Source organism: Centropristis striata, chromosome 7 (genome assembly GCF_030273125.1).
Source record: "Centropristis striata isolate RG_2023a ecotype Rhode Island chromosome 7, C.striata_1.0, whole genome shotgun sequence".
Classification (NCBI taxonomy): domain Eukaryota; kingdom Metazoa; phylum Chordata; class Actinopteri; order Perciformes; family Serranidae; genus Centropristis; species Centropristis striata.
The window spans coordinates 17,144,639-17,166,254 of record NC_081523.1 but is presented as its reverse complement, the minus strand read 5'-3'; the positions used below and the strand labels follow the sequence as shown (position 1 = coordinate 17,166,254).

Genomic DNA, 21,616 nt, shown 5'->3' with positions numbered 1-21,616 from the left:
CTCCACATACATGTTTCTCTCTCTCACACACACACACACACACACACACACACACACACACACATTTTGAGGTTAAAGGGCATAGTTTGAAGAATCTCATCATAGTGTACACACACCGGCAGTAGCCCCCGTGGCCCTTTCAAAATTTCCCCAGAGGAAATTTTCTGGTTACCTTAAACAACCCCATCAAAATATCAAAACTATCCCTTTAAGTCCTGAAATGAGAGAAATATCTCCTTTTTTGTTTCTCAAAATCTGACTGGGATGACCTCTCAATCATTTTGCAGTTTGTGCAGTAATACCACAATGTAACTGTGTTCATCTACTTTTTTAGAGGCTCCCTGAAGACCAGCATTTCTGTGAAGGGGTGCCCATCATCTTTGTTGGGTGCAAAGCAGACCTACGAAGTCCTGATTGAGAAACTCTGGTCATCTGCCATCACATACAGTATATTCAGGTACCAAGCTACAGAAACTTTGCTGGGCCCAACTCATGTTACCTATGCACATTATTATTATTACTGTGAAATCACTTGCTAAAACTAGATAAAATGTCACAATTCTTTTGTGAGAAGAAAACTCTCCTGAAGGCCAGAAGGAAATTGGTACGGTGCTGTACTCATATCTCTGACTGACATATCCGGACACATTTCCTGTGTGGTTTTCCATTTGACAACATTGTTTAAAATACATTTTGATATGATACATTTAAAGTGCTTACTTGTTTGTTTTTCCTGGCATTTTTATACATGCAAATGTTTAAAAATGAAAAATGAAAATCACAAATCATCTCAGATGTGTTTTATTGTCAAACCGGCAAAAAAAAAACAACATCCTGGTGACTCTAACCAGTTCTCTTACACCACACATAAGCAAAACATACAATATAGTATTTACTAGAAAAACAAATATCACTTTAAAGCTGTGCATTGACACAAAAACCTCTCTATATACAGCATACACTAGGTTAAATAAATAAACCACAACAAATGAACCAAACATGCCTGTGTTTGTAATGATCTGTTTCTAAAAAAGTACATGTGGCAGTTCCATCAGAGTGTGTACGGTTGTATGTAAATAATGTAATAATGTCTTAATTTCTTTTCCTGGGAAAAGTCTTAAGAAACACCATCAACAGTGCTTTGAATAAGAGTAACAACTTTTTCCAAAACCGTCTGTAAATTAGTAACCAACCCCTCATGGCTCTTTGTTCTCTGCTGCACATCAGAGATATTATCATCTGTTCAGGACAATTTGAATGCAAATTTTGGGAGCTTGCACATTAACATGACTCATGAATCAATTGTAAGGGGGACAAAACAGCTATTGCAATAATGAACACAGCATTGCTTTGATATAATTACAGTATGTTACAAGTATGGGACATGATAAATTATCATTTTGTCACAACACCATCACATGAGAGAACTGTTACAGATAAATTGTTGTCCAGCTCTAAATATGTGCACATTTCCTCATTTGAGCTCGAACATTTGACAGCTTTTATATGGATGTTACAGTAAATATGGATAAAGAAAAGTAAAGAAAATGGTCAAACCCAAGTAAAGCTATTCAACAATGTGCCACAGGACAAAAAGAACACACCCTAATTTTCACACTGAAACAGTACCCTATTGTACCCTAAACAATGTGTGAACACGCTCAAACTTGTAAACTATGAAAAGTACAAAACTACATACAAACTTAAATAAGACATGTCTAATACGTGCATGCTTTATAATAATGCATTCAACAATACTTCTTTAAAGCCGGTAACCATTGGATTACAGTATATTTGTAAAAGCAACATGAAATTGAAAAATTTCCCAATTTTTTAGACTCATTTTACAAAAGGAACACAGACTCTGCTGTGAGGTTCAAAATACAGCCCTTAATCACTTGTTTTGGTTGTCACTGAACCCTTGCTAGAAATATAACACACTTTGGTTAACAGCACTAGCTGACAAGCATTTATGTGTGTTCTTTTGCCTCAGATTGCACAGAAATACTAACGTGCTGATATATTCTATTTGTTTTTTGAAAAACCACCACAATCTTTTGCTCAACTATTCATTTTCCTATGCATATAGATTTTGGAGTTCATCATAATAGCATACTAAAGTTGTTAATTGTTCAGAACACTGAAAAATGTAGCCATGGGGAAAGGAAAGGAGCCAGATAACTAAGAGAAAATAAAAAAGTTCTGACAAGCAACTGTTCAGTCCAGTGAGTCCATGCACTCAGATCTTGTAAAAGTTTTTAAAATATGCAACTTGTTCGATTTAAAACATGTTAAAAGTTATTAATATGATATTTCAGTTAGACAATTCACACCTTGATACTGTAATAAAGTCTTGGTTATGCTTCTAACAAGCATTTTAAAGTAAGGCAAATGTGAGAACAGTACAAATCAATACAAACCACCACGGGTCACTATTAAAGGGAACATTTGCGACCATTTATGCGCATGTCCAATCATGGTTGATGATAATTGTAGTTGATTAAAGCAATAAATTCCTCAGTGTGTGCGCTATATTGATCTGAAAAGCGGAGTTTACCTGCTTGTGGAGCTGTGCCAGCAGTGCCTACGTGTACCAGGATGCATTGCGTGCAAGCTAAAACACAGTGTAGCCGAGGGTTATGAATTGCACCTATGCAGTTAATGAAATAAAAACATGTAGTCCAAAACAGCCAGTAAAAACAAACAAAAAATCCAATCTCAAGTAGCCTACAGTTCTTTCTTGCCTCCAACTATACGTGACTGTCAAGTAAAACATTGCAAACTTAACTTTCTCTGTCAATATAGCACGCACTGGGGTATTTATTGCTTCAAACTTCTACATTTACCATCAACACTTATTGTACATCCTCATAACAGGTTGCAACTTTCCCTTTTAAGGCCCCGGGCAGATGCTGCAGTGGTGGTGAATAATACAATGTGCCATCAACTGCACAGAATTAACCGCTTAAGCCATTAAGCTACACATGCAGACAAATGAAGACAGTGCAGCACCACAGTTTGCTGAACAGGCTTCACCACAAACTTAATTTACACGGGCCAAGGGACAGAGGGTAAAGCCCTTTGAGGCAAATCTGGGATTTGTGATTCTGGGCTATATAAATAAAATTGACTTGTCTTGACGAATATGGACAAGAAGTTCTGGCCATATTCAACCAAGGAAGTGCACCTTTAATTTAGTCATTGTTTGGATCTGATTTGGATCTTCGACCTACCAATTTGAAACAGAATTTCCTCATGTTGGTGAAACAATATCCTGTTCCCAACTACACAACCACATATTTACGATTCTTGTGAAGTAAATCTGTGTTGTAATTTGTAGCTGGCTGTTTTTATTTTACAAGAACTCTGAACAAATCGGTAACACTCCAAGTCTTATGATAGTACACTCAAGTGCATGTGTAAAGTCTTTAAGTGGCTTTAACCCCGAAAAATGTAACAGCACAATATGATTTGATATGTCGTGATACAAGCCGCTGAAACGGAAGTGCCTGAGAGCAAAAGATTAACCTTTAACTTAAAGGTTAAACAATTTTCCTAATTTATAAGTGTATAATGTGTGGACATTATCCAAAAAGTGGACTGAGTTAAAACCTACAACAGGTAAAGCTTGCAATTCCAAAAAAGAAGCATCTGAGCACAGTTCAAAAACATAAAAAATAAAGCTTTTGTAAGAAATTTCACAATAAAAGGCAGCGTTGAATGTTCGCTGCTGTTGTGTGCTAACTGGATGTAATCAAGGATAATGGATTGCGGCCTTCAGGTCATCATTCTCAGCCCGGTGGTCCAGCTGGTTCTGGAGCTGAATGACCTGTTCCAGCTCTCGGATCTGCCGGTCCGTTTTGTGACTGACGAGTGTGCGGTAAAAGTGGACTGCGAACACGATAAAAACAATTCCGAACGGCACCATGATGCAGGTGGAAGCGATGGCTGCGGCCTCACCGGAACTTATGGTACCGTTGTTCTCGCGGCTTCTGAGGGGTAAGAACTTCACCCAACACAGGAGCATCACCTCTGTCAGGAAGAGGAGGGTGCCAATGACTGTGGAGAACGCCCAGGCCAATTCTATGTGCCGGTGCATGCGCTCGTGGGGCGACTCGTTGACGGAGTTGAGGTTGTGGACATTGCTGACCGCCTCGAGATTGGGGAGGATGCAGGTGCTGATCATGAGGGCGAAGAGGTGCACTGCAACCAGAACGGTGGTGCAGGCGCTGAAGGCTATCAGCAGCCCTGGAGGATAATCATGATCGTTCTCCAGCTGTACCTCCACCATGGCAACCTGGGAAAACCATAATAAGAAAAGGGTCTCTTCTACACTTGGTAATTGAATATCAACATATACAACCAAACTGCATAAGTAAATAACACAAAATAGGGCTGTCATATTTGAAACACTGTACATGTTTGTGCATTAAAAAGTCCAACAAAGACAACTTAAATTGTTGCTTGCTTTCTACCTCTTGGTATCTCCAAGATACAGCTGTGTTGTTTATTAATCAAAGTAAATGTAAGAAAAAATGGAAGATGTGGTTCTGCTAAATCTTTTTCAAATAGCACCAGGTTGTCAAAAGTTTAAACTACTATATATTGGATACTGTCATAAACTGAGGAACGAAGTTTTCCTTTATGGGCGGAGAAGGTTCTCCTACTTCTTAAGCTAAATAAACTCTCTAAAAGCTCTCTTGGATCAGCTGGAAAAATGCATCGTCACAACACAGGACTAATGAAAAGTTATTTAAGGGATACTTGATTCTCAGCTACACTACCAACATATGAGGATCTTAAAGAATATGATGCATTGCTGTAGATTAAACTACCCAAAGGTGTATAAAGGAGTTAATATGAGCACAACCTTAAACATCTACAGCAGTAAACTGCAAAAAACACCATATCTAATAGAAAACACTGACGGGGAAGCTATTTAGATCCAAAGACCAGGATGAATAAAAGTATCCTGGTCTCAATGGGGATATAGACGTTGCAAAAAGTGTTTTACTCTCTGTGTAGGCTTACCCATTTTCTCCCAGCAATTATCAAAACCTTATGTGATTTCGTTGTGACTTCTTATCTCCCATTTTTTATGTAATTTATTTATTTATTTAATCTTTCTGTGAAATCTCATCTCATGTCATTTCGTTGTTTTTATTATTTGCTACTTCTTCCACATGTGATTGCCTCCCATTGGCTGTTGTTACTATAAAGGTGAGGGCACACCTATGATGTCTGTTTGTTTAAAGCTCTGATAAGGACCTACAATGGTTGAAACATGTCGACCTTAAAAAAGCTTTTCAATATTTCTTTCTTTGCTTGATGATTTTTCTTATATTTTGTAGTGCATGGGTTGTCTCTTTATACTGACAGGAAACATTTTACTGCACAAAGACTTTTTTTTGTTGTTGCTTTTTTTGCTTTAGGCACTTTGTTTACTTACATACTTTTACTGAAGTATGTTTTGAATGCAGGACTCTTACTTGTTTTACTTGACTTCTATTAGTACTTTTACAGTGTGGTATTAGTACTATTAGTGAAGTAAAGGATCCAATTCGCCTACTTCTTCCACCGGTGCTGAATTATAATAAAAGCAGGACAGCTGCATTACTGTAACTGCTTTGCTTACACAGGCTACATATTTGTGCATTAATTATATGCATATGCATTATCTAGAATGCATAAAAACCAAAAGTGAAGACTTTTTCATACATTTCTGTCACTGTAAAGAGTTGACTGTAGTTCTTTAAAGTTTATAGAACCAATTCATGTTGTCTAATACTACATTTTAGAAATAAATATGGATATTTGTCAACACTTTGTATTTAACTTGATAAAACTGGTGTTAATTGATTGTTGCAGTGTATGCCTAGTTCTTTTGCTTGTCTCGTGCATTTTATTCCCTTGAATTGTACTATAATCAAACTAAAAACGGAAACGGTGTGGATGCTTCATCACTGCATCTCTGCGGTCTATTTTTTTTTATAGCGAGAGATTAACCCGGGATTAAGGGTGTGTGTGCAAAACCTCTGAAGTTTACATGAACTGTTTGTTGCTCTTGATCCGTTATTATGCACGGTTGCAGCGCGAGCTACATCTGTGAAAAGTCACACATGACTAAACCGAAGAGTTCCGTTTATTTTTCATATATGACCTTCTTGTTTTCAAGTTTATTACACTGTCCTTGCGGAAATCAAAGGGTCATTAATGGTAAATATTAACGCACAGCAGCAGTCGTTAGGCCTGCGAGGTGTCAAGTCCGCCACAGCCCGTGAAAACAATCATCTGCGTCACATGTATATCTGGGGTTTGTGCTGTTGACCTGAATTGAGGTTGCAGTCATGCAGCAAAAACTGTGTTAGCAGGAACCACAAAAATTAAACTTACCATCGCGAATCCGGACAATAGAGCTGAAGTGCGGCTGGTGGCTTTTAACTTGGCTCGACTCAAGTAAAGTTTTCTCCACGACAGAGCCTGCATCGAGTGCTCGTTCAAACTCATTCCGAAAGTCGCTCCAAGTTACTGTACCAGTAGCTTTACTTTTTAAAAAATAAATATATAGGAAGATAAAACCCGAGTATATTTAGCGGCTGGCACTCGATGAAGAAGACAGATAAAAAGCACTCGCAGGGAATTCGCTGCCGAAGAGATACAACATCTAATAAACACTAGATACAGAAGGCTATAAAACTATGTCAAAACTTTCCTGCAACAGCTGAGCGACTGTCAGAGTCTATCAGGAAACACAAGATACCCACAATCCTATGCTCCTCGCAGCAGGCGCTGCAGCAGTCCGCCTCCTTGTGCCGGTAGTTCGTCATGAAGCGGGTTTTCTGTTGTTTTTTTTACGAGTAGCCTGTCTCAACACTTTAATACATCGTCACCCTGTTAAAATAACCCTCTAACTAATTTTTTTCAAGTTTTGCAGGAAACACAAACAACTTCACCAAAAGTGTAACATGTGACATTTATTGATCATTTCTCTCAAAAAGAATGTAACAAAGGATGGTTATTGGCATAGTAATAACACTGTGTGTAAATGATGTAGTTTAAGAGAAATAAATGACTTAGGCAATTTTTGAACATGCCTTTATGACTTAAGCAAGATATGGTAACACTTTATTTTGAAGGTGTCTACATAAGAGTCACACAAGCCTGTCAGAAACATGACATGACAAGTATCATGAGCATTAATGTTACTTCAAAGTGTCATTAATGTTCATGACACATCCCATGTCATGTTTATGACACACTCATGTCACACTTATGTAGACACCTTCAAAATAAAGTGTTACCATATCTTGCTTAAGTCACAAAGGCATGTTCAAAAAATTGCCTAAGTCACATTTTATTTTGACTTAGGCATAATAAATCCGCTTAAGTCACACACTTGACATAGGCCATTATCTTAAAATCACATGATCTGATCAACTGAGGATGTAGGCGATGAGGAGATGATTTAGGCAAAAAAAAACAATTTTGACAAAAATGACTTAGGCGATTATGTTAACAGTGTGACGGCATGGAAAATGCGTTTGGGCTTTAGTAAATTCAATGGATTAACATTTTATGTTTATTTTTTATTTTATTTGGATTGCCCATGCAGACAATATTCTTTAGTTATCAAAGCTATCCCTGTAGCTTTTAAGAAGTCCATTGTAAGAATACTACAAAATAAAAAACTTTATAAAAAACGTCATACATTTTTTTTATTTCATTCTATTTTTGTTTTGAATTGTTAATACTTCTTATGTTTCTACTTGTTTATATTATCAATTGTTAATACTTTATAGTTTTACTTGTTTATTTGCTAATACCTCTTATATTACTATTCTATACTGTTGTTTGCTATGTATTGTTTTTTGCTATCCATTTTGCTGCTGTAATACTTGAAATGTCCTCGTTGTGGGAGTAATAAAGGAAATCTTAATCTTAAATTCTTCTGTAGGCTTGGATGGATTGCTGAATGGGCCAAAAGGGCACAGGGTCAGAGTCCCAAAGTGTCAGTGCCTGCCCCCTGGCCTTCACCTACAAAATGTCACTAAAGAGACATGTAGACCTACCAGCCATGCAAGGCTCAAAATGACCACAAAGAAACATAAACCACCACAAACATACATAGAAAGTCTTTAAAGAGACCAAAACAACTACAAAGAGATACAAAATAGCTACAGAGAGACACAGTGAGTCACAATAACAATGAAAAGGAGGAAAACAAACAGAGACACCCAGCATCTAGAGAATCAAGGTGATTACAAAAAAGTAGTGTGCAAAAATTAAAAAGACCCAAACAAAATGATCAAAATGAGACACGAAATGACAACAACCACAGAGAGATGTTCAATGTTAATTGCTTATTCATATGAACTGTTGAAGTGATTTATTTGATAATAGTAAAGATAAACTCAATTAAATGAAAATGAAAACACATTAACACTAAAAGGTTTATTACTGTTGTAATACTGCTGCAGCAGCACAGGAGGAAGTATGAACTGCCTTTCATTACTTGAAAGTTGTTTTATATTATATATTCATTTATTTAAGGAAGAGGTTTAGCAGGCCTCACTCTGTCACTTCACACTCTAACCACTTCTTCTGCTATTGTGAAATGAGTCAACAGGAAAAGCGATTCCTTTTTTAGAGCATCATAGCAGTCCTCCACCACCTGAGGGCGGACAAGCACAAAACATCTCAGGGACAGAATCAGAAATGGGGAGTTGATGAATGGAATAAAGAAACGCAGGCTAAAAACAGAAGCATTTCAAATCACATACTTTTTTTTCTTGCTTTTAGTATACTGCAGCTTCCCTAGCAAAGCACACACTGTTGCATGCAGCATGCATATGATTGGGACATACTACTTCATCACTGCATTGCGCCTTAAACTTTCACCCTCTTACTCATACATATGTTGTGCAAAGGACTGTCACAATAGCCAGAAAAGCATGCTGGCTTGTACACTGCAAAATGTATTAAGGACATCCTGATATTTTTGGCATGCTGAATTTGATATACTATGTATTGGGGTGTACTAAATATTTTTTTAATGGCATTTTAAATAGTATGGTAGTCTGGATATTAGAACACACATAATGCTGTGTATGGATGTGTATGTGCTTTACTGTATCTACAGATGTATAGGAGAATTCGATTTTTGTATTAAGGAGTATTTTCCCTGTTCAGTGGCCTATTATTACTTAGTTGTGCAGGTAGTACTGTTTAGTATTAGAGTATTTTTATTTTTACTTGAGTAAAGGATCTGAAAATGTGTTCCTTCACCAGCTACACCATGCTTTTTATCATATATCCAAGTTTTCATGTCTTGGTCATTCAATTTTATTCCTAATGACTTATCATTATTCTCTGTTCCAATGTATTGGGGCCCTTGCGGACCCCCCAAAACACCTTATTCTACCCATGCAATTTCAAAAGACAACATGGAATAGATAGATAAAATACAATTTAAAGTATCACACACTATCAGGTGGATAGCGGAACTTATTTTGAAGGAGAGAGATGCAGCACATACAGATTTCCTCATTTGCTCTGTTTTAGTTGCAAACAATATGCAAATCACTGTAACTTTCCTAAAGTAAGCATATTTTTTCAGATGACATTAATTACATAACTGATAACGATTCAAGAGGAGATAAGTTAAACTCTTGATATGGTGGTTATTTCTGAAATTATTTTTTTTCCTTTGTAGTCCTTATGTTAAATATATTATTAAGATAAGGGGTTAATCAGTACTGACACCAAACCTAGTACACATAATGCTAAGTAAACTACTTCCAAGACGTGAATTCAACCTGTACCGCCACTCAATGACTCACACATCGCACAAAAACCAGCAGAAGTGAAGACGGACGTGTGTAGGAGTGAATCATCTTGTGTTGCCTGCTGCTCTTTATTTCCTGTTGCATTGATGTTGCAATCATGTTGCACGTTAATAATCGTTACAATAACTGCCAAAGATTTAACGACTCTACACTGCGCCAATATTTGTAAATTTGGCTTACTTTACTGCTTTATATTATTTTAAATATTTAAAAAACGTGTATAAGTACTGGTATCTGCCTCCGGTCTACTGATTTTGTGCCAACTGCCATGCTGTAAGTGCGTTAAGTAATCAGGAAGTTAGTGTCTCCGAGGTTTCCCATAGCTCCTGAACGCAGCACACTGAACATTGCTAGCAGCTGCCCGATGTGAGGGAGGGGGGGACCGAGCTGAGCTGGAGGCTTGTTCAGCCATGTTAGTTTTCTCTGCTGTTCACAAACGATGAGAGAGAGGAGCCATGGCCTTGTCATTGAGCGGAGACGATGAGGAATATGATTCAGAGTCTGAGCAGGTCAGAGCTGCTACGTTTCATTACGTGACCGCTTTGTGTGCTTGTTTTTGTCGAGGTGTTTGAGTGTGAAAGATAGCGTTTATTGTGTGTAAGTGTGAGAGCGGAGTGGTGTTTTTCTTCTCAGGTTAACGCTAACCCGCTCTTCTTCTTCTTCTTCTTCTTCTTCTTCTCTGTATCCAGTTGGGTTAAAAAAAATAGGAAAGGCGTCTTTTAAACCTACTTCAGTTAACCTTGTTATACAGGTGAAAAGCTAGCTAAATGTTCTGTACACAGAGTTAAATAGACTCGGGCTGCTTATCAGAATAGATACTCTTGTGTGTTCAAACACACCGTGTCCTCTCCTCCTTGGACACCATCTATCACAGGGGTCTCAAACTCAAATTACCTGGGGGCCGCTGGAAGCAGTATCAAAATGACCCCCAAAAAGACACAAAATTACTAAAAAATGACACAAAATGACAGAAAAAAAAACCTAAATTACTTAAAGACACAAGCTGACAAAAAAAGACAAAATTACTATAAAAAGACACAAAATGACCAAAAAAAGACACTAAATTACTTTAAAATGACAGAAAAAAAACTGAATTACTTCCAAAAGAAACAAAATTACCAAAAAAGACACAAAATGACCAAAAAAAATACACAATTACCAAAAAAGACACACAATTATTTAAAAAATACACAAAATGACCCAAAAAAATAATTAAAGGGACCTTCCACACACAACATGGTAAAGTTCCATTCATAGAAAACTCACATTAAACTTTCATATAAAGGTGGGGGCCAAAAATATCGTCAATTGGCCTGCGGGCTGCAAGTTTGAGACCCATGATCTATCATGTTAGCCATAACTGACCCCTTTTGGACTGAGTACCTCTTAGTTTCACCCTGTTGTGTTATGAATTAGTAGCCATGACCAGAACGTCATGGACCCTCTCTATTAGCTGTAAGTGAGACTTTTTCAACTTCATCCCGCTAAAAGCTGTGATTTCCACATGTACGTTAACCTCCCACATGTCCTGTTAGGAAATTACATACTTGTGATTAATTTCCTCACACTTCCTTAACTTGCCCTATTCACTCTGTGCCTTTAAGAAAGCTTTAAGCAATATGTTGTCTAGGCAGGGACCAAGGAGGGGGATGGGGTTAAGGGAACAATGAAGAGGCTCTACTTCTGTTGTTACATAGTCCAAACTGGGGTCCAGTGACCCCTCAAAACCTCTGCAAAACAATGCCTTGTTAGATTTCAACAGTGTTTTTGTCCACTTGTTTTGCACCAGGAGGAGGAACATACAGCACTGGTGGTTATTCTCAGACGTTACAATATGTTGTTTCACAAGTTTCATTTGTGGTCAGAAGTGCATTTATAGTGCTTTCTAACAGGGCTTATAGGATATTGCACAATTCTCCATTAAACACTTGGCCTGCACAACTCAGGAGAAATATGAGAGCTGCTGACATAACAGCCAAGTACTTGTGCTTACACAATGTTTACACCTACAACACCCACTGAACAGTTAGTTCATCATAGAAGGACCTCCTCTGTTGCTGGAAGACAGAAGCACACACTTTAATTTGTGTTGAGGACCAATGTACATGAGCAACAAATGACTAGCCGTGTGACTTCCTCTCTCTGAAATCCACACTGAAGCTGAGTCAGAAGACTGCACTCAGAATATAGGCCATGTTTTTGTTCACAGACCTCAGGGACCAATCCCAAATTCCTGACATATTACTGCACAGAGTTACAGTAAAGACGGGTCAGCTGATAGTTGTTTAAGGACCATGCTCTGCAGAGTGTTCTGATATGTTTGTAGCCACAATTTTATACGACTTGTATATTGTTATCAGAGTAAAGTAGCAAGGTTGAGATCCAAGATGTTGAATGGAAGAAGAAGTCCAAAATCTGCTTTGTTATGGGCCTTTAGATATGATATTATAAACAGTAGTGTCAGACAAGGTCAGAGAAAATAATGAGGCTGCTGAAGTAAAAAAACACTGTGTGATGTTGACAGTCACAGCCAGCCTGCAGCATCAGCAACAGCAGCCCTTCCTTTGATGTCTCCCTCCCATATTTCCACAGTAGTCAGATAGATTTATGGAAAGCTGTCAAATGGATTATTTCCTATCTCGACTTAATTCCCCACCAATAACAGCAGGCAAAACACAAGGTATTGTGCTGGGAAAACATACCGTTTTTTGAAAAACACAGATGTAGATTTCAATAAAACATCTTTTCAAAGTCGTCCTGAGGGAAAGTAAAAAATCAGGACAGCATTAGTGATCTGCTGAGCTGGTAATTTGTCACAGTCAACAGATTCAGGGATGGTCTGTTGAGGTAATCTGAAAGCATTTGTCTAGATTGTTGTTTGTCTGGAATATCTTGTTGTGTTTCCATCATGTTTAACCTGTTTGACACATTCATAGCACTTGAGTATTGCTATCAGAAAATTAAATGGAAATGTGCTAAAATTAGACATGCAATTATTATTTTTACATTTGAAGCTTATACTCTGGTTTTTCGAATGGAGCTTTGAATGTCTGACGCCATCACTCTAAAAATATATAAAAAATCTTTGACCAAATTAAATTAAGTCAAAAAGTGCATTAAATTAGTTTTCTTTGTTGCCTGGTTCGTATTTAGTCTTGAAAGTTTTAAAATGTAAAATTAATTTAAATTGTTATGTTATCAAGATTAGGAAGTATGCTTAAATTCAATATACTCTTTGAAAAAATACTTGATTCTCAACAATCACTAGTGTAATTATTCATTAAATAATCCTGAGTCTTGACTAAAGAATACAATCAAAGTTAATATAAACAGCTGGTAAATTATTAATTCTATTGTATTTACATCAACTTTACTTTTTCTCATTTTTCTAATCTTAAATTCAATATAAAAGTAATAGAAAAGTATTCAACCATCAAATACTAAGCATTGACTAATCTTTATGTGCAACTGCATAGAAACAGCAGGTTTAAACAGAATTAAAGGACATGCAAAAATAAGAAAAAGCTGCACAACAGTATTTAAATGTTGATTAACACAATTTGAATGTCATCATTATGACTGAAGCTTGGAACTCTTCAGCGCAGCTCGAGCTAAAATGCTATACGTTCAGTGCTGCTAATCAGTAATAGAATGAGAATAAATGGCATCAGAGAAAGTGCTCTCAGCCTCACACTCAATCATAACCTCCTCCTGTGAGCTTATTTTTATCCATCTCTGCCGGTCCTTTATTCAAACTGTTGCCACCAGCAAGGCAAACGTGTTTCCAAGGTAACCTCTGCTGCTAGAATGAGAATCGCTGTAATGGTCCATGATTTGTCTTATTTTCATAGCGCTTTACAGTTCTGCCTTGGCAACAGGGAAGAGACTATAAATAAATGTGAGAAATTCACAAACGTGAAATTAGGATCATATATTCAAAGCTCTATATGTGTGTGTGTGTTTGTGTGCAGAGTCTGTTCCCTCACAGTGTAAGATGTGTTTGCCATGTTACCATATATTTCATTTACTTTCATAAACCACACAGAGTATGTAATCTACCAGAAAAGTCTGAGCTGTGATCATTTTATTTGATACTGTTTCAGATTCTCAAATGTAGCGCTGAAACAATTTGTCAGTTATTTGATTTGTCCATAAACCAAAATTTGGTTTCAGCTTCTTAAATGTGAAGAGTTGCTGCTATTCTCCTGCTTATAAACTGTAAATTGAACATTTTTGAGTTTAAGACTGTTGATCCAGCAAAAAGTACTAGAGTCTGACAGATGCAGGATTTTTGAGACCGATATTGATACTGATTTTATAGTGGGGAAATTAATTGATAAACGATATGGTGGCTGATATAGTAATTTCTTTAAGCTCAAATGAAAACCGATTTTTCTCCAGTCTGCAAAAGTACCCAGATTTTACATTGTTTTACATTATTATATATTAGACAACAATGTATTACCCTCTTCCTTATCTACATTGTTTTGGGTTATACACACTAAAAATGTAAAACTGGGCAGGATGATTGAAAAGTGAATAAGCTGATAACTACAATGTAAATACCTGCAATAAAATAATAAAAACAGGAAATGATTATCAAAAGAGTAATCTCATTTGGACAAAGCTTTGGACAAAAGCCAAATTAATCAATGTATATATAACCAACAGAGCAATAAAGTAATGAAAGTAATCATTTATTGGAGCCTTACAGATTGCACTTGCTTCGCTTAAATGTCAGCATATGTCTAACCTGTTATGCTTTTACAGTAAGACTGTCAAAAAGCAGCAGGAACAATCTGTTATAATTAAAACAAACAAATTAATCCACTATATCCTGTTGATGCAACATATTGTGCATTATTTTTTTATATCTGTTCTGAAGTTCAGCTGCTGCAGCTCAGTACAGAGAGGTGACTAATATAAAGTATGTTTCACCTTTTATCTTAAACAACCTTGTCACAGTGTCTGAAAAACATTTGTTGTTTCCAGGTTCATAGAAGATCTATGAATTCCGTGGCCTTCGTGTTAACACTTATCTGTTTGTCTTCCAGCAAAGGGCGGCAAACCGGCCGAAGCCCAAGGTGGGGACGTCGTCGGCTGTTAAGCTGCCGTCCAACCGCAGCTCATCCGGAGCCAGACGCAGGAGGACACGATGCCGGAAGTGCGAAGCGTGCCTCCGGACCGAGTGTGGAGAGTGTCACTTCTGCAAGGACATGAAGAAGTTTGGAGGGCCGGGCCGCATGAAGCAGTCTTGCATTATGAGACAGTGCATTGCGGTAAGTTAGTTGGTAGCACTTGTGTTTTGAGAATTAACATTCATATTTTTCATGAATACAACTACTTTTATATTTTATAACAGCTCTGTAATAGGGCTGTCACGATAACAATATCATCCTAATGTCTATAGAAATTCTTTTTGGGGAAAAAGTTAATTTTGTCTCTTTTTTGGCAAAAGAGTTACATTCAAGTAAGCACAACTGTAATAAAAGTGCACAAAACAAGCATTTGCACTTAATGGATGTTGAATATGCACATACATGATATTTCACTAAAAATGAACAAAAACACAACATTTAAAGTAAACAAAAGTCTATATAAAATGGTTTGAGTTAAATATATTGATTCCTGCGTGTTCTTGATTTTTTTTCTCTCAATCCATGCAGCCGGTCCTGCCCCACACGGCGGTGTGTGTTGTGTGTAAAGAGGCAGGGAAAGAGGACACACTGGAGGAAGAAGAGGACAAGTTTAACTTCATGCTCATGGAGTGCTCTATCTGCAACGAGATCGTCCATCCCAACTGTCTCAAGGTACACAGGGGCGGGCTGGGAACTGTTGAACAACTCCACCTTAGTCGAGTCATCCGCTGGGTGACTCATTTCTGTAGAAGTAGTGTGCCAGGAATCCCAGTTCCTCGTAATATATTTTGAGTGACTCACACGTTTGGACTTTGTTCACTGAAGATAACTGGATGTGGTGTTGTTTATATAACACAAACTCATTATGTTATTATGTGATTCAGGGGTTTTTATGGCTCAAGCATGACACCATCCTGTTTGAGGAATTTATTCCCGCCACATGCTCAGGAAAAGAAGGGATCAGGGTTAACTGAAGTTTTTTGTTGCCTCCAATGGATTTGAGATATTGGAGCTTACTAGTTGCTTTGCTAAAAGCATTTTGCAAGGTAAAGGAAGAACAAAATGCAAAGCAGCACACACCCTGTTTGTAATTGTGTCAAAAGCACAACAGGTTGCTGCGAGTACAGGCTTGGTCAAACCAGTTTTTCAGACAAGCACTCTCTGTTGTTTTTCAGCCAGCAACATATAAGGTATTATGCTTTTCTTTCAGTTTTGTTCATAAAAATGTAGACAATACATTAAGAAGTGTGTTTTTAAGCTCCTCAAGCAGGAGCCTTCAACGCTATTTTCCTCCTCTGCTACATGTCAGCTGAGACTGTGGTTAAACTGTGCAGACCTGCCTAACCAAACACGTCACAACAGTCACTTTCACTTCCCTTGTCTTGTCTGTGTTTAAAAAAAACAACTGCACAAGCGATGCCGTTAAAGCCTGTTGTTGTTGTTGAACTCTTCGTGTTGGTTTATCAGGTGAACGACGCCTCAGGAGTGGTGAACGATGAACTCCCCAACTGCTGGGAATGTCCCAAATGCAACCACGCTGGGAAAAGTGGAAAAGTGAGTACAAATATGTGTGAGTCAGATGATTTAGATTATGTAACAGCTGACTAAGGGTGTGTTGGAAGTATTTTCGCTCTTTGAATTTGGGCTTTACTCACCGATAACAGTCGCTTTATCTTTTTTCAGTATTGCTTTTCAGTATTTCAGTTTATGTGTGCTGATCAGTTTGCCACTTCCTGTTTATATTTTTGTGAAAGTCATTCACATGTGACGTTGTGTGTGACAGATGCAGGAAACCACTCACATAACACGTTATCTGTTTTGATCACAGAGACACGCTTTCATTAAACTTTAGGCACACTTGAGGCACAGTTGTTTTTCCTGGTTGCCATAGGCTTAAGGTATAAAGTTGTCTTCCCATGTTTCTCCCCCTTGGTATTGAAGCAAAAAAGGGGTCCAGGGTTCAAGTACGCCTCCAACCTCCCTGGCTCTCTGCTGAGGGAACAGAAGCCTGTGAAGGAGGAGGGGGACGTTTCTTCTGCCGCCAAGAAGAGACCAGACAGAGAGGAGACTCCTCGGTACAGACCAGAAGAGTCTCTCCACCGACAGCCACCGCTGCTCTCCCCAAGCAACCTGCCGCGGCCCCGGCCTGAAGACAAACTGAGGAAAAAGAGGAAGCTGTTTGATGATGATGAGGAAGAGGAGCTCAGCGTGAGGAAGAAGGTCTGTATCATTTATACAGGGATTGATGTCATTTTTAGATGCAAGTGTTTATTTGTGCCAAAAAGTACCGTTAGTCATTCTCGTTCCATTTTGTCCTGCAGGAAAAGTCAGATGATCCTTATTTTTCCAAACTTCTTCACCAAATCAAGACAGAAGAGGAGGACGAAGACGCATACGAGGAGGAGGATGATGAAGGGAGGGAGCCTCACTTCCGGGGCAGCGTAGAAAGGAAAGGGCGTTTTGGAGACACTGAAGAAGAAGGGGAAGAGAAGGACTCCAAGAATTCACTTTTGAATCCCTGCATTAAAACGCCAGTTGGAGACAGCGACCAGTCCCTCTGCAGTTCTCCGCAGGCCGGCCCCAGCAGCGAGGGCGGAAGCGAGACCCAGGAAAGGGGGCCGCGTCCAAAAGCTCGCCGTAAACGTCGTCTACCTAACAGAGAGCTGAGCCGAGAGCTGAGTAAAGCACTGAACCAGGAAATCCAGAAGACGGAGGACTGCCTGGCCAACGAGAACCGCCAACCTCTCAAGGTGGAGCCGGAGACGGAAAACGAGGAACCAAAGAGGTTGTTCCGCAACGGCAGTGAACTCGGGGATCAGAGGCCTCACCTCAAGACCAAAGAGATGAACGGCACCCCCTGGGAGCTGCGCCACTTCTACCCAAGCCAGATCACTCCTCTGGGCTTCAACAGGAGCACCCCAACCAACCGGCCGGTGCCCCCACACTCTCCACCCAAGTGTGTCCAGATGGAGCGGCACGTCATTCGGCCGCCTCCGATCAGCCCGCCCCCTGACCGACTGCCTCTAAAAGATGGTAAAACACACGTCATACAGCGCGAGGTCTGGATGAAGATCTTTGGCTACCTCACACACCAGGAGCTGTGTGTCTGCATGAGAGTCTGCAAGACGTGGAACAGATGGTAAATACAAAGCACACACTGAACAAATTACATTTTTATGTTAAACATCACAGATATCACAAGAACAAAACTGAAATATTGCTGCACAAGATGTACAAATCTTTGAAAAAAACAACACAAATCTTTTTTTCTGATGTCTAGGTGTTGTGATAAGAGACTTTGGACGAAGATCGATCTGAACCGCTGCACCTCCATCACTCCTCTCATGCTAAGTGGGATAATTCGCAGACAGCCAGTTTCCCTGGACCTCAGTTGGACTAACATTTCCAAGAAACAACTAAGCTGGCTTATTAATAGATTGCCAGGTAACTTGATATGAGTTGTTGATCTGTAGACAAGGAAAATTCCCTCTTTTGCTGTTTTACTTTCCTGCAACAGTTTTTTTTTAAAGTGCTGCTATTTTCTTTCAGGTTTGCGAGTGTTAAAGTTATCGGGGTGTTCGTGGGCTGCCGTGTCTGCGCTCTGCACCTCCAGCTGTCCTCTGCTGCGCACGTTGGATGTCCAGTGGGTGGAGGGACTCAAAGATGCACAGATGAGAGACCTCCTCTCACCCCCCACAGATAATAGACCAGGTAACCAAGGGGTCAACAAAGAACAAGCACTGCCATGGGTTGGGCTTTTACTCCTGCATCCCTGTGGTGCCTTTTGTATGACAACCCTGAGTTAATAATTCACTGAATTAAAGATTCAGTAGTCATATCTCTTCTAAAGAAAAGATATGTTGGGCAACAAAACACAAACTGAGAGTGGCTCGAGTTCCCTGCAGGTGCTGGATCAGACATGGTGGTTAAGTCCTGTTTTAGTCCAAATACCTACACCTTAAGAGGTGTAGGTATTTGGACTAAAACAGCTTATTGCAAGTAAGAACATAACATAAGGGACTCTTCATTTATAGCTTTTAGAGATCCTTGAAGACTGTCAGGCACCTTTTGACGAAATACATAAATTGATTGGTGATGATTTTTTATTTCAGGGCAGCTGGATAACCGCTGCAAGTTGCGGAATGTGGAGGACCTGCGGCTGGCGGGGCTCGACATCACTGACACGTCTTTGCGCCTCATCAGTCGGCAGATGCCTTCTCTGTCCACGTTAGACCTGAGCTACTGCAACCATATCAACGACCAGTCCGTCAACCTGCTGACGGCAGCAGGGACCACGACCAGAGACTCGCTCACAGACATCAACCTGTCAGGTGAGACATGGGGCCTGAGCAGTGTAGCAATACACAGGCACAATTACAGGTGTTCATGAGCTGTCAACGGGGCTGACACACAGGTGTGATACAGTAAGTTAGAGGGTTTTTCAGGAGAACCAAGCGCTATGTTCCAGGTAATGTGCATTCTTAGTAATCCTGCAAAGGATCATGGAAAGGATTAGAAACCAGAGTTTAATGATAAAATAACAAAAATGATATAAGCAGAAAAGATGTAAAGTGTAGGATATGCCAATTAAAATCCCAAAGCATCAAAATAGTCAAGAGGTGTGATTAATAAATACTAAAGAAATGATGGTATTTGTCTGGGTATGTTCTTTATTGCTAAAGTTACTTTGTCCTCAAGTAGCATCATTTCAAAGATAAAACACACTTGTACTACTACATGAAATACAATAAATTTAAAGGAACAGTTCCCCCTAAAATGTTCATCAATTACTCACCCCGTATTAACTTGAATTCTTGAAGAAAACTTTAATTTTCTCCTATGTCTCTACGATTAACGAGGAATCAAAAAATGGAGTAAATCCTTAATGAATTAAGTAAATAAACTCTATAAGAATGTCTTTTTTTACAAAATCCTCACATGACTCATGCAGTATAAACCAAGTCTCATATATCCTGTTTTATGCTCACTACTTCACAAACAGGCAGTTTTGCTAAATTCTTAGTACATAAAACAACTCTACCACTACCACCTCAGGCTACCACAAACAATTTCCTCCAGTAAATTCCTTCTTTGTTTTTGGATTCTTTGCTTAATGTGGAGGCATTCAAGAAAAATAAGTTGTGCGCTTGCTACATAATTTGCATTTGTTCTGCATGCAGTCAAATCATTGAAGTCAGAGATTGTTGCTCATGTTAACATAATGCATCAAGAAAAGACGTGATATTCAGTAAGATATCCAGCTTGTGACTGATTTGTGTTCTCTCGGTTTCCCTTCAGTGTGCAACCGGGTCACTGACCATTCCCTAAACTTTTTCAAGCGCTGTGGAAGTATCTGTCAGATCGACCTTCGCTTCTGCAAGCAGGTGACCAAGACGGCCTGCGAAAGGTTCATCGCAGAAATGTCTGTAAGCGTACCGTTTAGACTGAAAGAGGACAAACTGCTGCAGAAGACGAGCTAGTTCCTAACAGGAGGAAAAGAAAACGGTTGGAAGACTTTCTTTGCACTTAATGGAACAAGTTTTTCTCTTTTAAATCTGGTCCGTGATGAGTCTCTGAGTCAATGTTACAGTAAACAAACTGAAACAAAAAGACAGACTCCTGGATGGAGATCTTAGATGGACTGAGGAGGTGACAAAACATTCACTGGACAGAAAAAGAGGAAACGGCATGCATGCATTTGTGTTGCGATTGTACTTTTATAAAGACGTGCTTGTAATTGACTGTTGGGTTGTTTATTTTTATCCTTTAAATATTTGAGAACACAGTATTTTTATACAAGCATCATTTCACAAGTTTACAGTTTCTCAGGAGCTAAATATCAGAGAGAGACTGCATGGCATGTGAACAGAAAAAAATTGTCCCCTTTCCTCAGTTTGCCTTCATATAATAATGTCTTTTATGTGCCAAAATCTGTATTTGACAATAATGTAACTTCAGTATCAGACAAAAAAATAACCTGTACAGAAATAAATATCTCTAAATTATCATAACTATTTCCCAAATATTTAGAATGTATTTCAAGAATGAAAAAACAGAGTAAACAAATTTCATATTCCTGTTACACCCTTGTGTCTTCACTTACCTTAATACTTTTATGAATTGTTGAGTGTTGTGTTTAACAGGCTTTTCTCCAACATTTCAACATTAATTTATTGATTTTTTTTTTTATTACAGTTTGTATTTATTCATTTATTCAGTAACTTGACATGGATGTCTCAGAGCTGGGTCAGATAATGCTTGCAGATAATTTATCGGGGTGGTTTCGGCCTGTTGCAAAATCCAGTTGGTGGAGTTTTAACACCAAAAAGCCAGTAGCAGGAAGTTGACAGTCATAGCAGATGTGTGGCTGATGATTTTTCTCACACTGACTTTCTGTAATCCAGTCAGTGGCTCCCTATACAGGCTTAAGAAAGACTTTTGCAAATAACTTTTTTTGCATACGTTTAAAAAAATAACTCCATACAGTAGGTGTTGTGTGTATTTTGGGGTGTGTTGTGCTGTAAACTATCACCTCAGGTGAATGTGATAATGTTTATATTTGTAAATCCAAAAACTAAGTGCTAATATGCATTAAAAGAATTTCATTTGTACCATCATTGAGTCTTGTCAGTT

At 38.7% G+C, this 21,616-nt stretch overlaps 2 protein-coding genes across 3 annotated transcripts; one reads left to right on the top strand and one right to left on the bottom strand.

Annotated features, from left to right (window-relative positions):
• Positions 1-795: 795 nt before the first annotated feature.
• Positions 796-6,739, bottom strand: LOC131975225 (calcium release-activated calcium channel protein 1-like). The gene is made up of 2 exons (XM_059337828.1): positions 6,394-6,739; positions 796-4,297 (listed from the first exon to the last, which is right to left on the bottom strand). The coding sequence occupies exons 1-2, from the start codon at positions 6,505-6,507 to the stop codon at positions 3,755-3,757; spliced, it is 657 nt and encodes a 218-aa protein (XP_059193811.1). The 5' UTR covers positions 6,508-6,739; the 3' UTR covers positions 796-3,754.
• Positions 6,740-10,203: 3,464 nt separating this feature from the next.
• kdm2ba (lysine (K)-specific demethylase 2Ba) lies at positions 10,204-21,600 on the top strand. 2 transcript variants are annotated; one of them, XM_059337645.1, is made up of 10 exons: positions 10,204-10,354; positions 14,900-15,124; positions 15,512-15,655; positions 16,451-16,537; positions 16,925-17,203; positions 17,305-18,122; positions 18,264-18,427; positions 18,533-18,694; positions 19,096-19,314; positions 20,282-21,600. In XM_059337645.1, the coding sequence occupies exons 1-10, from the start codon at positions 10,301-10,303 to the stop codon at positions 20,461-20,463; spliced, it is 2,334 nt and encodes a 777-aa protein (XP_059193628.1). In that variant the 5' UTR covers positions 10,204-10,300; the 3' UTR covers positions 20,464-21,600. The 2 variants fall into 2 exon arrangements, with proteins under 2 accessions (XP_059193628.1, XP_059193627.1); XM_059337644.1 differs by having other exon boundaries at positions 16,451-16,539; positions 16,918-17,203.
• The last annotated feature ends 16 nt before the right edge of the window (positions 21,601-21,616 follow it).